This window comes from Centropristis striata, chromosome 11, assembly GCF_030273125.1.
Source record: "Centropristis striata isolate RG_2023a ecotype Rhode Island chromosome 11, C.striata_1.0, whole genome shotgun sequence".
NCBI classification, from domain to species: domain Eukaryota; kingdom Metazoa; phylum Chordata; class Actinopteri; order Perciformes; family Serranidae; genus Centropristis; species Centropristis striata.
In genome coordinates this window covers 33469188-33491964 of record NC_081527.1, presented here as the reverse complement: position 1 = coordinate 33491964, position 22777 = coordinate 33469188, and the positions used below count along the sequence as shown (strand labels likewise).

Here is a 22777-nt window from a genome sequence, read left to right as displayed (position 1 = left end):
AAAAAAAACAGGTTGATCTATTATTAAAATAGGTGGCAACATCAAGGAATTCATCTTTGCGGCTCTCATGTTGTCAACAGTTGTTGTGACGATTTCTTTGATATCAACTAGTGTCAATAACAAATTAAATTCCCTTCACCTTCTTTGAACTGGTGTGGAAGAAAAAAAATGTCAGCGACCAATATCTCAAAACCTGAGCAAATAGAATCAAAACTTTCTGCAAATGTTAAATCTCATTCTATGGAGCAACACATATAACAGGGTAGGACTGGAGTGTCATCTCTTTTAGTTCTATATGACCTTGTTTTATCCTCACATTGGAAAAAAAGACATAACCAAATACTGCAGCTGATTTATTCTGCACCTGGTGAATAATGTCATACAGATTGTGGACTAACCTGTGGCCTGTGAGTGGGCATGCTAAATGTAACAAAGAACAAATCTCTACAGTGAAGTAAAGGTGAGGCAAGAGGCTACTTCATGCTGATATCCAGGAGTAGACAGCAGCAGTGCCCTGTGTCTGCTGCCTAACCTTGGCTTCTCCTGGCTGCTTGACACTGTGTTGACAGGCTCACGATGTCTAACACAGCTTTTCTTCCTTGTGACAGCTTCTACTGTAGCATCTCTGATTTAAGACAAGAGCAGAGCACAGAACTCGTTAAACAGGAACCTCAAAGTAGAAGAGCCTCAACTGACAGGTAAGGGAAACTTTCAAGCCCCCCCTTTGCTAATTTTCAAGTTTAAGCTTACAGTGACATCCAAGAAAAATCACTATAAAAGCCACTAATTTCATAAAATTATTATTCTAAATTAATGTTTCTAGTCTTGGAGAAACTCACAGTAATCAAACTGTTTTAATGATATTTGTCACTGTAAAGCTTGCAGCCCTGAGGTTATATTGGAAGACTGAAAAATGTGTGATATAACTTCCATTTGTTGCATTACATCAAACTTGAGCTCATGAATTGCATTTAACCCAGTGTCAAGAAATGGAAATGTTTGAATAGGGAGAGGTTAGTTATGAAAGCTGTAATGAGTCTAATAGACTAAAGTGCAGATAAATGTAGCAGAATTATATTTATAAGTGATATCCTGTTACCACGTGTCATCCATTAGAGACATAATTTTAAAATCTGCATATAAAAGAGAGAAGTCTGGCTTTGAAACCTTAATAAAGTAGATTGATTTTTGCTGATATCTTTAGCTTCAGATTTAAATTTTCACTTATTTCTTTAATAAGAACCTATAAGACATTGTGGGTGTGTACCATAGAGTGTAGATGGATTATATAACAGCTCCCCAAAAGTGGAGCCAAAACATCTGGATTGCCACCTGGTTGCTGTCGAGTATAGGTCATAAACTCCGCCCCCTCCATGATGGCAGATGGGACATGGACCAAACTAAAAATAAGTACAAAAAGTACACTTCAAGTAAAAGTTTTACAGAGATGGTTTCTAATATTTTAGTTAATTAGCTATTTGATGCTATGAAAAGGAAGTGTGACATCATGATTGACAGCTGAGATTGACTTTGGATTGATCCGGAACATGTCTGTATGGACAGGAGCTCGATACGGTGGCTCCTCTGCCTGATCACCACTGTGCAGACTCTGGCTCCAAATGACATCACCGGTGCGTCATTTGGGGACACGTTGTCCATTATTCATATGGTGTCTACAGACAGATGTTGCTGCAGTAACTGACAGATCTCCTGTATTAACAGCTCATTTTCAAAGAAGAAATTTTGTTATGTCACTGTAGGAAAAGCAGGGTGTAAACAATAAACTTAATGATGGCTGAATCTCATGTAGCTGTTGTGGTTTCAGGGTCCAACTAATGTGGGACACTTGAATTGAACAGAGCCATTTTTACCTTATAAGTAAGAACTTTGCTTTTCCTATTTTGACAAGACAAAATTATGCTGTAAAAAACTGCCTATTGGTGGATTGAGTTTGGTGACCTTTCATTATTCCCAGCATAGCTCTGCCAACTTCCACCTGAGGCCCAATTAATCAGAATAACTGAAAACACCAGTGTGGGTTTGCAGGGTCCTTTCATACATGTGTGCACACCATGGGCATTAAAGTTAAATATAAGCATTGATGAAAAGTTGTCTTGACATCTTGGTTTATATAACCATCGCTCCAGCAGAATATCAGTATCAAGTCCCACCAACACATTGAATTGTAGTCTTCAAAATGTAGATAAAATGGCTATATGTGTGAGTCTTTTCATTTGCAAATCAGAGGTGAACCTCTATGTTCCCTCATCTGTATGTTCCCTTCAATACCTTCTCCTTTCCCAACTCTGACCCCAACAGTGCGTTATGTAAGTCCTGACTCTGAGGGAACATTACAAGCTGCATTCCAAATCACATTATTTTAACTTTTAGTATGTACTGCAGATGTGTTTGTTGCATGCAGTATGCATGCAATTTAGACACACTACAGTGGTAGTATGGCTTAAACTTTGACCTTCGGTCTCATACATGCTGCCCAGAGGATTGTGGGTCAACGTAGCCAGAGAAGCATCCTGGCTCGTAAACTGCATAATGAAACTGAATGTCGTAGGACATCCTGGTATTTTGACAGTATGTAGTGGGACATACTAAATGTTTTGCTGGTATACAATGTACAATAGAATGTTAGTATTTGGGCATTACATTGCACAGAGAACCTAATTTGGGAAGCAAAAAAAATCCATAGGTGCTGAGGAAACAGGGGACTGAGGGACCATAGAGCTGATGGTGAGCTGAACATATGGCCTAATTTAATATGGAAAGAGTCAATAGGTGCTGAGGGAACATAAGGCTTATTTAGGGTGGAAAAAAGTTAATGGGGAACTGTCCTGAGGGAACATGGGGCATAATATGACACGTTAAAAAATCCATAGATGCTGAGGGAACCTAGTACTTAATTTAGGGTGAAAAAAAGGTAATGGGGGAACACAGTGCTGAGGGAACATAGGGCGAAGGGAACATGGGGTTGAGGGAACATGGGGCTGAGGGACCATGGGGTTGAAGGAACATGGGGCTGAGGGAACATGGGACTAATGGAACATGGGGTTGAGGGAACATGGGGCTGAGGGACCACGGTGCTGAGGGAACATGGGGTTGAGGGAACATGGGGCTGAGGGACCACAGGGCTGAGGGAACAATGGGCTAAGGGAACAATGGGCTGAGGGCACACAGGGCTGAGGGAACAATGGGCTAAGGGAACAATGGGCTGAGGGCACACAGGGCTGAGGGAACAATGGGCTAAGGGAACAATGGGCTGAGGGAACATGGGACTGAGGGAACATAGGGCTAATAGAACATGGGGTTGAGGGAACATGGGGCCTAATTTGATATTGAAAAAATCCATAGATGCTGAGGGAACCTAGGGCTTAATTTAGGGTGGGAAAGTTAATGGGGGAACACAGTGCTGAGGGATCATTGGGCCTAATTTCATATGGATAAAAATTCATAGGTGGCAAGGTCACATGGGGCTCAAGAAACATAAGGCCAAATTTGGGAAGGAAAAAAGTTCATGAGAGAACACAAGGTTGAAGGAACGTAGGACCTCATTTAGGGCTGACTCCCGAACCACTGCCCAGGCCTTATGAGGTAGGGTTTTATACACTTCAGTTCATGGCTTCCTTGCTACTATAAATCTAAGATTATGTTATTCGAACAATTGCTGATTAACAGACCATAATATATGTGCCTGGTGTTCCATGTTGGTCCCCATGGTCTTTTCTCTTTGTGGAGGCAATGATGTGGTTGACCTAATTGATTGTTTGCACCTGTGGTAGGGTATAAATCCTGAAGCTCCTAGTGCCAGGTCATACACTGATGAAGGGCTGGTAGCTAAAATGTACATCCCCGTTATTCCCAACTGTTGTGAATATATGGAAAATAAAGATAAGACAAATTGCACATTATCTACCTTTGGGAAAATAGCTGCAGCAGCTCTTACAAAATGTTTTCTGAAAATAAAACAACAACAAAAAAAGAACTTCTCTTGAGAGACTGCCCAAAATCTGTATGCAGAGAATGCTTGTTGAGAATTTAATAAAATGGCTGTACAGTATTTCAGACTGAGAGCCCCCTTTTTCCCCCATTAGAGATTTAACCCTTGACTACCACTCTGACTGCTAAGACTGACTGAGCAAAGCAGTCTCCCTCAGCTCTGTATCTCACCTGTTCCCTCATACAAGTCACCCTTGGTCAGAAGCCGTAATGTGCCTCCATGCTGTATAAATACATACTGAGCTTCCTGAAACTTTCCTTGACAAGACACTTTGAGAGCCTCACATATCCTGGCCAGTGATAGCTCTGACGGATATGGAGAGATGAAGGGAAACTTTGGCCTTGCTGAAAGTTTTAGATGAATGTCAATGTGTAACCTGGTGTAATTCTGGATAACCAGAATAACGCAGAGCACCTCACAGGGTAAGCGATGATGTATGATGTCTTTTACATGAGAGGAAGGAATGCTGGGATACACCGGGACCAAAATGGGAGAATCTCATTTAAAAATCGGGATGCTGGTGCTGTTAATATTATGTTTATTAGTTGTCACATCTAGTCTCTTTCCTTCAAACCTTTATTTAAGACTCAGTGATTCAACTGAGGGAGCCAAGCATGAACAAAGACTTCAAACAATCAATAAGCAAACTAATAAGCAAATGGTACATTTATTTTAATCTTAACTAAACAAATATAAAAGAGAAATAATTGTTTTTAGGGGCGAAAGAAGAATGATTATCAGTGGTCAGCTCCTAGGTTATGAACATACAGACTTCTATCAACAAAGATGAAACTTTTTTTGTTTGCCAATGCCTTTTCATAAATTAAACTTGGGATTAGTCACTCATAAAACCTTATTTTCCTTGTTGGATCTCTTTATTTAATCTCACTATGTCTACTATTTTATCTCTTTTAAAATTTTGTCTTGATGCCTTGCAAAGCACTTTGAATATTTTTAGGCCATCAGATAAAGTATTGTTCTACCATTTGAGTGTGGATAAAGTTTTGAAACTGTATTCAAAGCTACAGAAAATACAATATAATAGTTAACTGTATAATTAATATTGGAGGCACTTGGACTTATTTGTGTATTGGACTGTGAATTGGTCCCGTTGTTGAAAGGCGCTAATTAAATATACTTTCATGTAGGGAAACTACTATTGGCTTTGCAAAACTGTGTTGACTCTTTTGCAATTAACAAAATAATTTCTGTGTATTGAAATGAACAACACAGCCCACATAATGTGACCTAAAAATAAATATGGACTTAACTATGGAGTTAAATGTTTATTAAAAAATGGCCCTAAATGTAAAAGGAAATGTTTGATGGAACTTGATTTGAATCTATCCATCCGATTCATAAACCTGTTTGAGACAAAAGTGTTTAAATCTAGGCTGCCTTTAGAAAACTCAAATAATAGTTGTCGGCAAAAGGAAAGAAAAGACTACAGCAGTAATTTAAGCAGGAACAAAGCAAATACAGCTAACATAATGAGTTTGACAGCTTTACTTTACATTGACTCCTTTTACATTTTGGATGGCATTGAACTCCTTCATGAGGAGAGGAGGGGAGTCACAGAGTCACCTCATTACACCAGGCTGTGTCACCGTGAAATTGAAGAGTCCGATTAGGCTTGTTTTCGTCGCTCTGTGCTGTGGCCAATTTTGTCATTCTTCGGGGTGTAATGTAATACATCTCAAGCAAATTGTTTGCGTCCCCCATCGAAATATAAAGTAGCCACGCCATGGGCTCCCCAAATTGTTGGAGAAATATTAGGAATGGATCACAAGTTAATTCCCCCTGCTTCAATTTTCTGCCGAGGCGAAATGAAATTTGAATTTACGTGGCTTGGGCCACTGCCACTGAAAGCCTGTGATTTGTTTCAATGACAGGGCCTATTATTGAGGTTGTGCATTGATGTAGGCATACAGTATGGTAATGTCTACCCACCTCAGCCCTAGGAGGGCCGTCTCATTCATGTGATGTAAGCCACTGAGACAAGGAGGAAGCCGTGAAGAAATCGGCAATGGGAAGACATATTAATATGGAAATCAGAGCCTGGCTGTATGCTCTGTGTTCTGTGTGTGTGTGTGTGTGTGTGTGTGTGTGTGTGTGTGTGTGTGTGTGTGTGTGTGTGTGTGTGTGAGTGAGTGAGCACAGAAGCATGCAAGTGGTGCTTACGGCATGCACTCACCTACTACAGTGTGAAGGGTGAAAGTACAAATAAAAAATCTGTTTTCAGAAAAGAAGTCTTAACACTTTATGGTAATGAAGAACCATTATTTGGCACTGCATTATTCCAGTGAGGATTCTAACACACATGCATGCATAAACGTATACACACATGTATACACCATTTGAACTCATGAAGCCACAACAACCTTGTCTGTATCACTGCTGGTAAAGCTTGATCATACAATAAGTGAAGCAAAAGGGCATGTTGACGATTTTACTATTCATGGCTGCCGGTCCACCAGAGACAGCTTATGTTGATGTACTTTCTCTCCATATATTATTTACAAAGAAAGCCTGGGCCTTAATGAGCACTAATTAAACGCTGGAGACGGAGAGATGACTGGCAGAAAACATCGCAGCATGTGACAGACATCTGGTGGAAGATAAGTGAGCAGGCGTTGGCAGAGCCGGCGAGAGCCTTACGGTGGTAGCGGAGTAACGCTGGGGGTCGTGTGAACCTGCACTTGAACCTGACTTTCAAACTCTGTCAATCAAGCTGGCTACAGCTGTCATGGTTCACAGGGCACGGGCAGGGAGGATTGCAGGCATGTGTGTGTGTGTGTGTGTGTGTGTGTACTGTATGTGAGAGGCTGGAGAAGAGCCAGTGAGTTTGTGTTGGCTGGTGTGGTTATGTGAAGGGCAAGACTGCAATGTAGCCATTTAGAGGAAGATTCCAGTCCAGTACTGAAAAATTAACGTTCTGTGTTTGATGGACTTGTCTCAGTGTTTACTTTGGCTGTCATCCATACAAATTTATTTTCCCAGCTAGTCGTTGCAACTGTTAAATTATGGACAATGCAAGATACCCTCTTCAGTAAACTATTCTGTTGGATGTCTGCTCTTATTGGCAGGGCTGTAGCCATTTTTTTTTTTTAGCAAAGCTGTGGTCATGAAATGTTTCTCAAATGCAACCAAACACTATTAACAATTCTTATTGTCTAATTTGAACAAGATTTTCTTGCAATTACATTTTCTGTTCTCCTTAATGGAGTTTCCAAAGCCATAATTGACTGAACCCAAGTATCACCCCCCTTAGCTAATGTTTGGTATCAGCTTGCAACATAGCTTTAAGAAGCTGACGGTCATTGCAGTCCATTGGGATGCTAGATGTCGTGTATGTACGAATTAATAAAAAAAGTCTACTTCGGGACGGAACGATCAACCCTATATGTGTCCTAGGCTAACTCCTCTTGATGTGATTATATGTCAGCTAGCATTTTAACTGAAGATGTGGCTATAGACAATGTAGAGTATCGAGTGTCCCTCTTACAGGTCACCCAGCCACATCTTTTAGCCATCTTCAGAACTTGGATTTCTCTTTAACACAGACAAGCTCATAGCATCTCTCAGTGTAACAGAAAAGGGGCTAAATTGACAGAGAACCTGCCGGTTAAAACCTTGTTTAACTGTTGTTTAACTGTTTATGGCGAAACATTCAATCTTTTTACAGTTAAATCAAAGAAATTTGGCCCCAAATTTGAATACCCCTCTGGTTTTTGAACCTGCCACATTTCACAACTTGTGTCTTCATGATAATTACCTTCCTGTTCATTTGCTTTCTAAAGATCTCTGAAATTTTGGATTTGAGTTACAGTCTGGTGTATGTAGGTTATGTTTTCGGTTTGTTTTGTGTGTTTGCCAGCAGGATAACGGAAAAACTACCGGCCCGATCTTGATAAATCTTGATGGAAGGGTGAAGCATGTGCCACTGAAAAACCCATTCATTTCTGAAGTGGATCTGAACCATGGGGAAGATACACAAATGTCATTGTGAACGAGGTCATGCCTTGGCCAAGGTCTCTGCTCATTGAGTACCCTTCGCATTAAGCAAAAAAACATCCTTGAGACAGTAAACTACTCAAAAGGGAGAGATATAGAAATTGCTCAAAGATGAGAATGAATCACAATGGAAAATTCCATCAAGCTACTCAACAACATCTTCAGAGAACACTTTAGAGGAATACTCATTAATTTCCCTCTGCTGCATCCTGGCCTGTCTTATACATGTAGAAGGTATAGATAAGAGGGAGAGAAATATCAAATATCATCAGTAGTTTAAATGAAGTATGGTGTAATATTACACTTTCTATATGTGACCGTTGACAGGCATACTGTAGATATCCTCCGGGTTTTGGTCTCTTCTATGTGGTTCAGCGGGGTGCGGTGCCCATCCTGCGTATGCTCTGTGGAGGAGCTACATTTAGATAGACTCTTTTTAAGTGTAAGATACCATTGAATGTGTGATACGGTACTTTTATGAGCTCAGGATTCCCACTGGGAAAGGAGGATACAGAGTTTGTCTATAGCTTGGGGGGAACATTGGGGAGCATATAATAATAGTAAAATGTTTTATATCTTATCTAAAACTATTATTCCTTTGTATCCAAATTGCCTTTGAATAACTCTTATGTATGCCTTAGAGGGACAATTCAGGATATTTTTTTTGTCTTTGAAATTTGCTTTTGTTTAATATTTGTCAGCATAGAAAGTCAGCAGGGAATAAAACATCTCTCTTTAATTTCTACAAGCCTGCAGTCATGTTAACATTAGAAATCCTAACTTCCTTGTGTATTGCAAAGCAGCGCTTCACTGGGAATTAAATTGCACAAGACTTGCTAATAAAAAAAAAGCATATTGTCCTAAAAAAAAAAGAGAAAATATTCTTCTTTTATGATAAATAAGTCTTTGACATAAATCAACAGGTTTTCACAAGTAGTAAGTGGTTGCACCAGCTGATCCTAAAATCAAACTTTCTCTTCTAGTCTAGTCTAGTCATAATGTCTGTCTTACATAAACACAAATAGATGCATACCATCATTGCTATGCATCCTTCATCATCATAAGTCTATGAACTCATAATCTTTTTTTAACTTGGTTCCAAAACATAGCCAGGCCAAGATGTTTACAACACGAGAAAAAACTCATGCCCATGAAAACACTACCACTTCAAAATCAACACAAAATGAGAGTTCCTTATAGTTGCTTTAAATAGAGATTAATTGTAAATGAATACTTACACCAATTAACTGCCAGGTTGGGCTGTTGTATAGCTGACTGATCCAAGTGGCAACGCTAATGTTAGCTAGCTATATGTATAGATTAAAGAACACTGTCAACATATTTGACTGGACACTAGATCAAAATGATGTCTAATTAAGATGAAAACTGAGAATATTTTAATTGCATTTAAACAAAAACACAATTCCCCCAAATACAAAATGTTATGTCAGTAATACAAGAATAAAAAATAGCAGTTACGTCACAATTTCTAATGAATTGCATAAATACCACTAACATAACCATATCTCCCTGTATGTTTACCTAGTAATGGCATAGGCCATGTGGCCCTGTTAAAAGGGTATTTTATGGTTACTTTGCCACAGTGTTTGTATACTAAGTTAGAACACAGAAGAGAAAGAAACTGCAAGGTAAGAAAAAGATAAACGAGAGAACCTGTTAGGGAAAAATAGAGAATGACATGGAGGGATGAGAGAAATAGCACATTAGCACTTATGGATTAGCTGCCTCTCATTCCCAGGCCCTGCTGCAGCCCTGCAGATGTGCAGCTCTGACCGCGCAGCCAGCCGGTAGCGGTCATGTCTTAATTAACGAGCAGACATCTGATCAATAAGTGAGGAACGATGGAGAGGGAGACGTGAAAGGTGGGACACCCTGCACGGTTCAAGGTTTTTGTTTTCCGTTGATGTGGAATAACATTAGAAATCAATAGCGCGGCTAGCCCCGCCACACACGACTCTCTACTCCAGAGAGGTGGAAAAAATAATGCCCCTTCTATCATTTCCTCATGTCTTCTTTTCCCCATAACTTTCCTCCCATACAAGATCGCTTTGCACTGGAAGATTTGTCACAGTATTTCCAGTGCAATGTGATTCTGAGCCTTGTAAAGCCAGTTTTATAAACTTGTGCTCTGTAACAATTCTTTTATTATTAAAGGAGAAATCTGCTCTGATTCTTTTGATGCTGTCGTGCGTGGCATCTAAAGCTTCCCAGGATTTGTGTCTGAATGAAATGTTATTTACTTTTATTGGTGCTCCTGCTTTGCGTCAACTTGCCTTGGGCACTTAAGTTTGGGATTTCATTATAATTCTTGCACTGGCTTCTGAGAGCCTACAGGTAATGAGCCAATGAGTCATTAAAGATGTGCACGCTCAACTTGCACAAACCCACAAATGAACCAGGTTAATGACATATATTTTTTTTTAATTATTCCTCATATTTGTGGTGAATTCATTGCTGTACCATAGTATTTACTTTCTCCAATATCTGAGCATGGTATAGTATGGTTAATATAGAGAACATTGTTATTATGACCATTAAACTATGGTTAAGCATGCTGGAGTTATTATTAACGGGACTTGCTAGATACCTACAGCATACGCTTCTCTTCTTCAGGGTTGCCTTTCTTCTCACTGACATCACTAGATGAATGCAACATATGTGATCGATCACCATATTTACCTTCCTTTATTCACTGTGAATAGAGCGGGGGCCGCAGTGAGCAGAAGGTTTGTGGCAGTGGAAATGACTGCTAGATGTGTGTTAGTGAAAAGGAGAAGAAAATGTAAGATGATTCACAAGCTCCAGTAACCTGTTTGAAAATCTGCCACCCTGTCTCCTGACACTTCCACCTTATAACTACTTTCTGCCTGCCTGCATAAAGGACTACTCCCTCTGTTGGTACAGACTGCATTATGGACATAAATCTGTTGGTGCATCATGTATGCATGTAATGATAATGATAGACAAATGAGTGTATCTTCTACTTGTGATGTTTTATATTGCAAGAGGATTTCTGTTTTGCAGCTGTATGGTATATGGGAGTATTTAAAAGTGACAACAAACAGAATATGAAAAATTCACGAGTGACAAAATGATTTTAAAAAAAACAGTATGTTGTGATTTCAAGGGAGTTAAATGGAACTGATTGATGTGCAAATTGAATGACTCATTCATCTTTTCAGTAGATTCACATCACAATTGTCATTTCTGAAACATAGTTGTAGAATGAGGCAAAACAATTCACAGATCATTGTGGGAAATATAATCTGATCTGATGTAATTACTTTCCAGATCGGATGTTTCTAAAGCATGGCACTATATATCCTCCATCCATTCTGAGTGGTGACATTCATGAACATATCCGCCGGTTACCTGACACTGCAAATATTCAGGAGTGAATGAGTGAAAGTTAATCAGTGTTTGCGGAGTATTCTGGGAATTTTCAGACAGGATGGCCATTCTGTGATAAGGCTTTCACATTTGGTTGTAGCCAGAAGGCTGTTGAGGCTGGTGGGAACTCTAATCAGTCCTCCCCCACCCGTCTCCATCACCCTCTTTCAAGTGAGTTACTGATCCACCTCTGGACAGAAATCGCATGTTTATTTTCTTTTCTTTCTCACTGCAAACTTTTGGTGGAAAATTGAATTTGATGCCCAGGGGCAGGATGGAAAATTGGGCAAAATAGCTTATTTTCCTCCAATCCAACCTTTTGCCACTCTTTCTAATGAATGGCAAAATAAGATATCTGTGGGAGATGCTATTCTGTGCTGGGTAGCAAGCCTTGCAATTTAGACCTCATCAATTCATGTTTACAGTACTAGTATGAATATTGGAAGAGTGTGTCTGACTGCAGAACATGCATATCTCTCTGATAGGGCTGAATTGCGAATATCACTTGCCGCCATTATGAAAAACTTGTTGTGGCATGTGATCAAAGACATCAAACATCATAAAGGGTTGTCTCATGTTTTTGGCAGTTGTGACAGCTCATGTTCAGTGACTGATTTCTTCAGATTTTGCAACCAGCAGTCAAAGATGATAAAAAAAAAGTACTGGAGAGGTCTGAAAATGTGTGTTATTTAAAGCATAAACTGTAGCTTGCTCAAAAAGGAAACCTCATAGATTAAAACATAAATCTACTCATTATTAAACAGGGCAAGGCTAAATTTGGAACCACGGCCTGGCAATTTTGAATGCCTCCACGTTTCCCTGATGTGTCTCTGATGATTACCATTTAATCAGCTGCAAATGCTCTTAATTACAAGATTAGTCTCCTACCAATTAGCCAACGTGCTAATGGTTCTAATCTGCCATTGAAGTCGACTAAATTCTAATTAGGGACTAACTGTTTCAATTCACCGAGGGCCCATCTGATGGGTCATTACCAACCTAGTTATCCTCATATAAACCAACTGCAGCAAGCAACACCGGTCCCATTTGGAGAGCAGCTGTAGAGGCTTTACGACCATCATGTGGGCCATTTCCATGCATCATCAAACGACAATGTTTCCATTCCCTGAAAATCACAGAGGCATTGTGATGACTCACTGATGAATATATTATACGTTGCAACATTGCAAGCTGTGTTAATGACATATGCAGAGGAGGCCTTCTTAATTTTACTGAAAATGCAGGTTTTATAATATAAAAAAGTAGGAAAACTTTTATCTTAAAGAGACAGTTGAGATTTTTTAGCAGCTAATCATATTTTAGCAATCTGAAAAAAAGGGCCCACCAAAAGAATCAATATCAGTTTAAGTGTATGCTATATTTATACATTTTCAACCTTAATTTTATCAGGCAGACCTTTTTACGATTACACGGGAAAACTGAAGCCGTTATGTTTGCAGTCTTTAAAGCAGCCAGACTCCATTAACAAAAACAGTCATTTTATCCCACAGAACACAGAAGTTGCTGATCTTAATCAACTAGTTGGTTTCCGTTATTTTATGGCTTTGGTGATTCTAAACTAACCATTTAAAACACCAAAGTCACACAATAACACAAACAAACTAACCGGTCGAGACATCGGTAGACTCAGCTCAGCAAACATTTTCCATGTAGTTTTGGATTGGTGTTTATTTTGAGAATGCAAATGCGTGCTTTCATCTTTGCACCTATAAAATCTGATAAACCCCTTGTACAGTACCTGCTCAGCACCCAATAGCAGACAGACAAAATAAGCTGGTGAGCGGTGGAGCAATCAACAATTAAAAAGTCCGATTTTCTCTGTTGGTGTAGCCCAGATGATCTTAAAATGGAAATTGGATTTACATTAATCAGGTTCTAATTTTGTATCTGGTGGAATAAAACTGTTAACTACAAGGATTTTATAGGCTGTTAATATGTACATATCCTGTTAATATTTTGTTCTGCTACCCCCAAGTGGCTAGAAATCATTGAATGCTGCTTTAATGAAACTAAAGTTATTTTTTTAAGAGCTTTCAGTTAACCATAGGTTATTTATTTATTATATCATGAAATTAACTTAAATCACATTGCATTTTTGTCTCCTTACCCAGATTACAGAAATAAAATGAACCACATAAAGGTTCCCTTGCTAAAATACAACTCACGTTTCGTAAAATCATTCATCCAGAAAAAAACTATTTAAGGACATCTCACTAAAAGGAGGCCTTAAATCTTCATGTAATGAGCAATAAAACGTTAAATCTACTTCTTCTCAGTCTCACCTAAATCACATAAAGTCTTTTCTCTTCAGGGAGACTAGTAAAACTGCCTGTTTCTATAGCTAATGGTAATATACCTGAGCATAACTGTGCACACAGAGGACTTTGACTTTTGGCTATATTCTGCTGCACATAAGGATCACCAGTTGTCTGTAGTTGTTTTACATCAGAGATAAACACTTCACTTTTACATTTCTATATTTTCCATTTTCCATTTTCATCCGTACTTAATTTTCTCTACAGTTTTGTGTCCTTTCTGTATGCTGTATGTGTGTTTGAATTGTGGTTGGTTAATTACAATAAGAAACATACAAAGTTAAGTAATGATGTCAAAGCATTTAGATTGATCAAAACATCTTAGTTGTAATGAAAAGGGCTATGATGTTTGATTAAACTGAAAATTATGTTCTATGGCCAAAAAGAAATTAACCAAAGTAAGTTCAGCTCTCCAGAATTTATGCGCTACCTGACCCAATAATCGTAATATCATATAATGGGATTATGAGATGTCTATGGAATCTTGATGTGTGTCTGCAATAAAAAATGCAGAGAGACATGCATTAAAACTCTTCTCTTCACCGTGTCTCACAGGAGGCAATCTCAGCCCTCTGTCCTTGTCAAGTTAGGGTTATAATAAGTAATTTAGGAGAGTTCAGCATCTGCTCACACTGCATTTTTTTTAACTGCTTCAGACTTATTTTAGAAACAGAATTTTAGGCTGGGTTGAACTTACTCTGGGCCACCTCAACACTTATGTGCAAGATGTAGCTTGTACAAGTTCTCTCCGTTGCATTTTAGGGTTTTAATCAGCAATGTAATGTGCCACTTCACCGAATTTTGAAATCCTACGTATCAAAATGTATTTATACTGACTCCCATTAATGTTAAGACTGTGGCAGACCACATTTCTGGTCAGGGGATACTGCTGTCTAATATAAGAATCATCAAAAAAATTGTATTTCACTTTGTAGAAATGTGAAAATCAGAACAGAACAACTCCAAGAAAAGGCAGTTTTCACACAAAAGACGGAAAAATAGGCTGGTTTATACCAAGGCTGGTGCTGCAATGTAATACTGAGAAGCCATAATCTGTAGGTTTTCATTCTAGCTGATCACCTCAGCAGGTAATTTCACTGATGAGCTCTTCCTCTCTACTTGAAGTAGAGCTAATCAGCGTTTAGTGTCTTTGTTTGGAATGAATACCTGCAAACTCTTGGCAGTCAATACATGGTTGGCCACCCCTAGTTAATACTGATGTTCTGTGATAATTATAAGACCATAACTTCAAATCAGCCCCCCCCCCCATAACATCCAATCAATACTGATTTGGCTTCATCCTTTGCTGAGGATTGTGGGGATTTGAGGAGTATTAAAGCAGTTCATTATCACAGAAAAGTAATTTCCCCTGCCATAGTTTAAGCCAGTTTACAGAATTTGAAGCTGTTTTTGTAAAACAAAGACCTTCACTTTGGTGTTGAGGTTTTGTTGACACCTGTGCAAAGAAATGCAGCAGTGCACCACAAAGGTAGAGAAGATGAAGACTACAAACAAGTAAACATTGATTCTAACCCATGCATGGTTTAAAAATATCAAAAAATCAGCTCTTTAAATTTTTTATGAGAAAGAATTTGAACTCAACATGTTTCTTTAAACCTTTAGGATTCACACAGTGGTGTTTAGAGACAAACACTGCATGTAAACATAAGTTTTGTTTGTCTGCCAGAAAACTCTGCACCTTTTTAAAGAGGATACAAATGTAAGGATACAAGTAATAATCTGCTGCTGCAATCGGCTGCTTCAAAAGACTTCTAAAGAACCCAAACTTCAAGATGTGATTTTATTGAAAGCAAAAATCCATAAGTAGTATACATGGGTCTTACCTGCCCTGCACCTTAATGTCAGAGATGGCGTAGAAATATCTGGACAGGTTATTCTCATCCACCATGGTGGCTCCAGTGGCTGGCTTCAGCAGCTTAATCCTCAGATCGGTGATGGTGAAGAAGTCCCTCAGGTTCTTCGTAGTATCCAGCTGGCCATACAGCGAGGCCATGTTGTGTAGCCGCGGCCCGGCAAACAGTGCAAATCGGTCCTTTATCTCAAAACGTACCGTCTTGTCGTTCTTCCAAACGTAGCCTCGGGAGTAGTCCTCGGTGCAGATGATATCCAGCAGGGTGCGCTGGGTCAGGTCCTGGACTGTCTTGGGTTCCATGGTGAAGGCGTCCAGGCAGTCGGTGGCATAGAACTGGTACGGGGTCCAGGTCCGGCCGTAGTCGAGGGACTTTTCCAGGACCATCTGCTCCGGTCGGCCCGACTCAAAGGTCAGCACGATGTCGTCGGTCAGCTCGACGGTTTTGTTCCAAGACAGCGTGATGTTAACCTGGAGGGGCTTCGGGTATTTCTTCCATGAGGTGGACTGCCAGAACGTTGTGGGGTTGCGACCCTCAAAGTCAAACATTAGCTCTGGGGGATGAGCCAGCTCCTCGGTGGTGGCGTCACATTCATTGTTGCACATGTAAGGATTCTCCTATAAAAGAGCACATAGACACAAACTGTAAGTGCACATTGCAATTTAGGGTATACAAATGCGTATGCTGCAACTCTGATACTGTATAGTTATATTTTCTTAGTGCCTAATCTGAGTCAGTGGTAAAAATACATTTATATTTTGAAAGTGCAATGCTCAAGATAAAAAATTAAGTGATAAAAATTTGGGGTTGAATTCAGGATTATCAGCCCGTACAATATAGAGAGAAATGTGCATCCAGTGAGCTAGTAATCAATCAATTATCATATACAAATAACACTTCCTTAAATTTCTCAAATAATATCAAAATTGCAAGGAACATTTTACCATCCTTTTGTCGTAAATTTTTTGTGTAGAGTTTATTCATACACTGTTAAATATAAACAGCATCATAGTCATATTTGTAATGATTCAACAAAAGCTAAAGCAAATATGATCCACCTACAGTAGAGCCAGGTAATAAAATCCTGAGGAACAAGTGGTTCAGGGCATGATTTAATTGCTTCTGCGTTGGACTGCTTGACTTTGATGTTGACTCCTTTGGATTATATCAGATATCAGCTCTTCCTGCTGCCGGGTCAGTAACTCCGCGGCACATTAACTAATAAAAGTTTGATTATCTGTGACGAAAACAAAGGAAATCAAGTTAATCAAGGCCCATGCCATAATTTTTTTTTAATTTTAGCCATTGCACCTTCATGCAGGAAGAGTTTTGTTCAATAAAACTGACAAATTACAAAATAAATGTTACAGGAGGGGATATTAAGTAATTAAAATGTCAAAAAGGGAGTTAAATATTTATCTTTGCATCAAATATTCAGAGGAAAAGTGGAATACTAGAGGACTTGTTAGTTATAAAGCAACTTGCTGTCATAGTCCCACCCTCACGATTACAAACCCTAAAGCATCTCCCTGGTTGGCTGTTGGGTCATTTTCTCCTCGCACGGTTATTTACTCGTCCAGAGTCTGGTTGGTGTGCCATCCTATCATGATTCCACCACCATACTCAATAGCACTTCTATCAAATTCAGGCCAACATGTATTTTATAATGTGCGCAAGCAATGTTGGCCCTAGAGCCGCAGGAGACAGTGACCCTCTCATTACGATGACACCACGGATCCCGTATTCTCGTTCAGCGCCATCCCTGCCCACACCGCCACCCAAATTGCTGGCGTAATTGATATTCCTGTGTGGTGTTTCTGCTGAGATGGGAGTGGAATCCCGATGAGCGTTTCTTATGAAACACGCAAAGGGACATGCATTTTTCATGGGCCTGTGTCTGCTCCGTACCATAGACCTCCACTGAGTCTGGATGTTTGTGTGAGCGTGTGAGTGGGGAGAGAAAGAGGAGCTCTTGATGTGTTTGTGTTTGTTTGTGAGAGGGATAGAGAGCTCTGAATATGTTTGCTTGTGTGTGCACATGCAGTATGTATCCGTGTGTGTGTGTGTGTGTGTGTAAGAGGGAGTGAATGGCAAAGAGAGAGAGCTGAAACGGAGCCTGTGAGCACAAGACACACTCCAATTGACATTCCTCTCACCTCTGCTCCAGGAACAATGAGGTTAAGTGCAGATGAGATTCAGATCAACTGTAAAGCGGTTCGATAATCAGCAATCATCCGACACTCTACACGCAAAATTATCTAAAGGTGAGAACAGTGCTATCTGCAACATTACTCGCTTATCTCTCTGGTATTGCGGTGCATTCAACAGAGACTGCCACTTAGTCGAGTGAAGATCACTGGCAGGAATACTGATAAGCAGACGCCATTATATTTTATTTGAAAAGACCAATGGCTGCTATTTGTCTTGTAGTAAGGCCCCTAATTCCTCTCACCCAAAGAAAAATGTATTTGATGCTTTATCTCCTTCACAGTTCGATATATGTATGACTTCCCTGTTTTTAGATACATTCTTAGAATTTTAGATCTCCTCACTCCGTTTTATTTCCTGTGGGACTGTGATACGATATCAGCTCCTCGGCTACAGCAGAGGCGATAACTATGAGATGAGGTAGAACAAGACTGAGGGATTGTGGGTCACTAGGCCTGCTCAGCTGACTCAAAGGAGCGTTGCATGATCCAATTAGGAGGGTAATAAGGGTTATGCTGCTAAGACAGAGTGAGAGAGAGAGGGGGAGGAAGAGAGAGGATGTAAAACAAGTACACATTTTTGTGTTTTTAAAGGAAGATATGAGTTGCTAAAAGTGTTCTGCTCTCACGCCCATGCACACCCACACACATGCAGAGCCAACGTGAGGCTTGAAAGGCCAAACTGAAAGCAGAAACACAGAGAAGGAGATTTGAGGGAGCCAGTTAAGGGGTAATAGGGAGGACGTTGCCTACCTGAGTTTTGCCACAGGGACAATAAATTGTACTAGCCTCAACTGTTTGCCGATGATGTGTGCCGAGGCTCGTTATATTCCACATTGTGCTCGAACAGCCTTGGAGGTCTGCTCAGCGCTCAGACCTTAACAGTACATAGAGAGCGAGGGAGGGAGAGACACACAAACGCTCCAAGAGAAAGAGTGATTTCCCTGTTGTCATTCAAGAGCATGAATTTTCACTTATATTTGTTTCATTTGTTGTCACGGTCAGGTTGGAGGGAGCAGCGGGGTGGCTGCCATTGCATCTTCTGAAAAGGGAGCCTTATTTACAGACGATATAAAGAACTCAGACCGCAGCGTCTGTGGCTAATGAGAAAAACAATTTTCCCGGCCGAACAGTGAGAAGGAGAGTAAATGGAAGCTTTAAAAAGAGAAAAAATTGCTTCATCACGGCAGCAGCAGAAGAAGTGTTCAGAGACCAGTGGAAAGCAAGACATAAATTTAATCCATAATCATTTTCTCGTTGCCTGCCTTGGATTCAGGCCTCCAGGGAAGTGATCATTCTAGCCGTTCACATATGGGAGCTGGCTTGGGACAAACCTTTCATAAAAGCCATTTCCATCATTAATAACGCAATAATGTGAAAGCACCTTTCCAATCTAACGAAAAAAAGTGACACGGACAGTATTTACGTCCTCCCAGTAAAGCCCACCATACTGGAATGCTTTCATACAGCTCAGAGGAGAGACTTAGACAAAGGTCGGGACCTTTCATTGGATTTCCTGTGGTGGTTATTTAACAACAAAAACAGTGCCTTATGAAGATCAATACCTTCTGTGGTCATTTAAGACCCAGGGCTTCAGCGCTCTGCCGCGGGGCAGCTATTGAAAAACAATAAGCCCTCTCAGCTTGATCCTTTACCTGTGATCATGGCTGTGGGAGAGGGATATAGTCAGCAGAGAATTAGAAAGAAACAAGAGTTTTGTACCAAAATGAGATATCGACCAACTGAAAAATGCGACCCGCCCCTGAAGATGAATTACTGCCATGAAAGTATAATTTAGAATGGATTATAAGTGAAGTTAAAGGTATCGCCACGTAATATGCATACAAATTCCCATGCATTTAATTATCAATATTAATGCTTAATATTAGTATAATTATGCTTTTTTTTTTACATGAATCAAAACAGAATGTGATAATTTGCTAATCCTTTCTGACGTATTAAATTGAAAGCTGCACAACGACAATATAATTAAAATTCTAAGTAATAAACTTGTAAATATACACTTTGGATTCTGACTTTGACTTTATGTTTTACAGTGTCCCAACCTTTTCAAATCAGGGTTGTATTATAATAATTAGATCTAGTAGAATATCATAAAGCAGAGCTACTTCACTCATCTAACTGTATAATAATATACATATGGCACCCTTACATGATTCTTATATCGTGCCACTTTGTTCAGTATCTATCTATCTATCTATCTGTCCATCCATCTTATATAATAATAATAATACCTCTATATATATTTGTTGCAATATATAAAATAATACTTTAGCATAAACCGTGGACCAAGCAGGTGCAAACAGATAGTTGCCTTTCTGCAAATATTGTATTGCATATAAGTTCCTTCCTTTGCTTAGTGAATATGTACATTTTAAAAGCATTGTGCTTTATGTCATCTGTCAGTAGGTCATCACAATAACAATAGAACAATACAATTTGAATTCCACTAAGAGACTCTATGCTCTCTGAAATTAATTGGAAATAACTATGCTCGTATATCTGCATCTGCGGTCGTCCAAGATGAGTTGAAACATATTGACAATATATTTTATGCATAGATAAAACCTGTAATTGGTTAACTTTGAGGGTTTTTCTAAAGTCTAACCAATAACCCTGATGATATCATGCTGATGTTTTCAATTTTATTTTAATCTGAGGTACAAATTTATAACTAAAAAGTTCAAACTGGTATTGTAAGAATTATCACTGTATTACATATGTCACCTTTATAATAAATGCAATTTAACACCACACAAGATGTTTTAACATGACATATTATCTTATCATACAATTCTGTATTTAGTTCTAGGTTTAAAGGGTCCTCATTAGGTCATGTCATAGAGTCACATAATCTTTTTCAGTCCACACCTATTGACATTACACACAGCGCTGCAAGGGCTTTTAATGGCCTGTCTCTTCTTGGTATTGCTGACATCTCTATTGCCACCATGGCTGCAGTGTAACGGAGCCCAGCTGCTTTCTATCAGTGCTATATGATCTGTCCGGGGGCAGTGGCTTAGTGCAGGAGGCCTGTGCAGCAAGTCTGCGGCTGGTCGCAGCTAATGATGTCCCGATCTCTGAAGCCTATAAGGTCAATCCAATATCAGGGTGTCACACAGCAGGAGAGCAAGAGAACAAGGAAAAGAGAGAGACAGAGCTGGGAATGTGCATCCAAATGTCATTGACTGGAATATAAAGCATTAAGATTGTCATGAGGGCTCAGTGGATATTTAGATGGAATTTCATGGCTGTGCGCAATAGTAAAAGGTTTCTATTATACGAATCAATGAACTGTGACAAAACAAACATAATACATATATATATACAGTACAGGCCAAAAGTTTGGACACGCCTTCTCATTCAATGTGTTTCCTTTATTTTCATGACTATTGACATTGTGATTCATCAAAACTATTAATGAACACATGTGGAATTATGTACTTAACAAAAAAGTGTGAAATCACTGAAAACATATCTTATATTCTATTAAGCAAAGGGTGGTTACTTTGAGGAATCTAAAATACAAGACATGTTTTCAGTTATTTCACACTGTTTTGTTAAGTACATAATTCCATATGTGTTCATTCATAGTTTTGATGCATTCAGTGAGAATCTACAACGTAAATAGTCATGAAAATAAAGAAAAACGCATTGAATGAGTAGGTGTGTGTCCAAACTTTTGGCCTGTACTGTATATATATATATATATATTGACAGAAGTAGGGCGATTGATGTTTTCTCTCCTAAATGGGCTGCACTGACATCCAAGTGTGCACATCATACAAGATCCTCTGCAGACACTAAACACACGTGCACATGATGATGCGATGTGAGGCAGATGTATAAATGAGTGACATATGGCCTGTGAGATTGACGAAGCGTAACCTGTTGTTGATGTGCCTTTTGACACGAGATGTGGCTCGACAGATAAATTCTCTGGCCAACGACAGCTCCGGTTGAAGGATGAGTGCAGGCAATCCAACCAATCAGTTTAGTTGACAGATTCCTGGACTTGAAGCTCAGATCACAGATTGAACTCGCCGCAGTTTTCTTCTCCTCTAAGGCGAGCTTGTTATTTCACCATTGTGACATTTTAAAGTTTGATGCGAGCTTTGTTTCTCTGCAAATCACTCTGAGACCAATTTTTGCTTTGTCAATCCTTTTTAAATTAATTTGGCTTGACTTTTTTTGACTGATGCACTCCTTTTGAGGAAAAGAGAAAAAAAAGAAATATTGTGCTATCAGTAACAGTCCTGGGGGAAATTTATTTTGGGCATAAACAGAAGCCCACAGCATATAAAGAGTTCATTCACTACATAAATTGATAAGCAGTTCAGTCAGAAGCCACAACACTGGAAGGGTATAATAATGGTAATTATATAACACAGCTTGTCAGCAATTATAACTAATGAAATTTGGGGTCTATCCGATAATGACTCCTTCAATTTGATTAGGTTTTTTTTATTTCCACCAACCTTCCCGTCTGCATAAAAAGTGCAGATACAAACTGCACACCTGCACTGATACTGTACATGCATGCATCCATGCAATAGATACTCCATAGATGGATGAGGTGTTATTATTAGCAGTGCCCCTGCAATACAGAGGTGGTTCTTAGTAATCTGAAGTTGATGATAATGAAGATGGTCAACATCCTCCCTCACTCTCTATCTGCTATTGTCATCTTACCTGACGAGGCATTTTTTTCACCAATGTAATGCTCTTATAATACTTTTGGTTGTCCACTGAGGTCAGCCCTATACACGGGTGTGTAGTGACTGACTGACTAAGTGAGTGATCACACTTTGTTCAGGTGGCGGGGCTGCTCATCTGCTGTCCTCTTCTAGGTTTTCAGTGCGCACCTGTTTTTAAACACGTTGTCATTAGCCTCATAAGAACAGTGCT

The 22777-nt window shown here is 39.4% G+C and overlaps 1 protein-coding gene across 1 annotated transcript in view; it reads right to left on the bottom strand.

Moving 5' to 3' along the window:
* The window catches only part of LOC131979736 (netrin-G1-like), a 74300-nt gene that overhangs the window by 25786 nt on the left and 25737 nt on the right, over positions 1 to 22777 (bottom strand). Inside the window, exon 3 of the mRNA XM_059343731.1 lies at positions 15615 to 16258. Within this exon, the coding sequence (XP_059199714.1) occupies positions 15615 to 16258 (644 nt within the window). The remainder of the gene's footprint in view (positions 1 to 15614; positions 16259 to 22777) is intronic.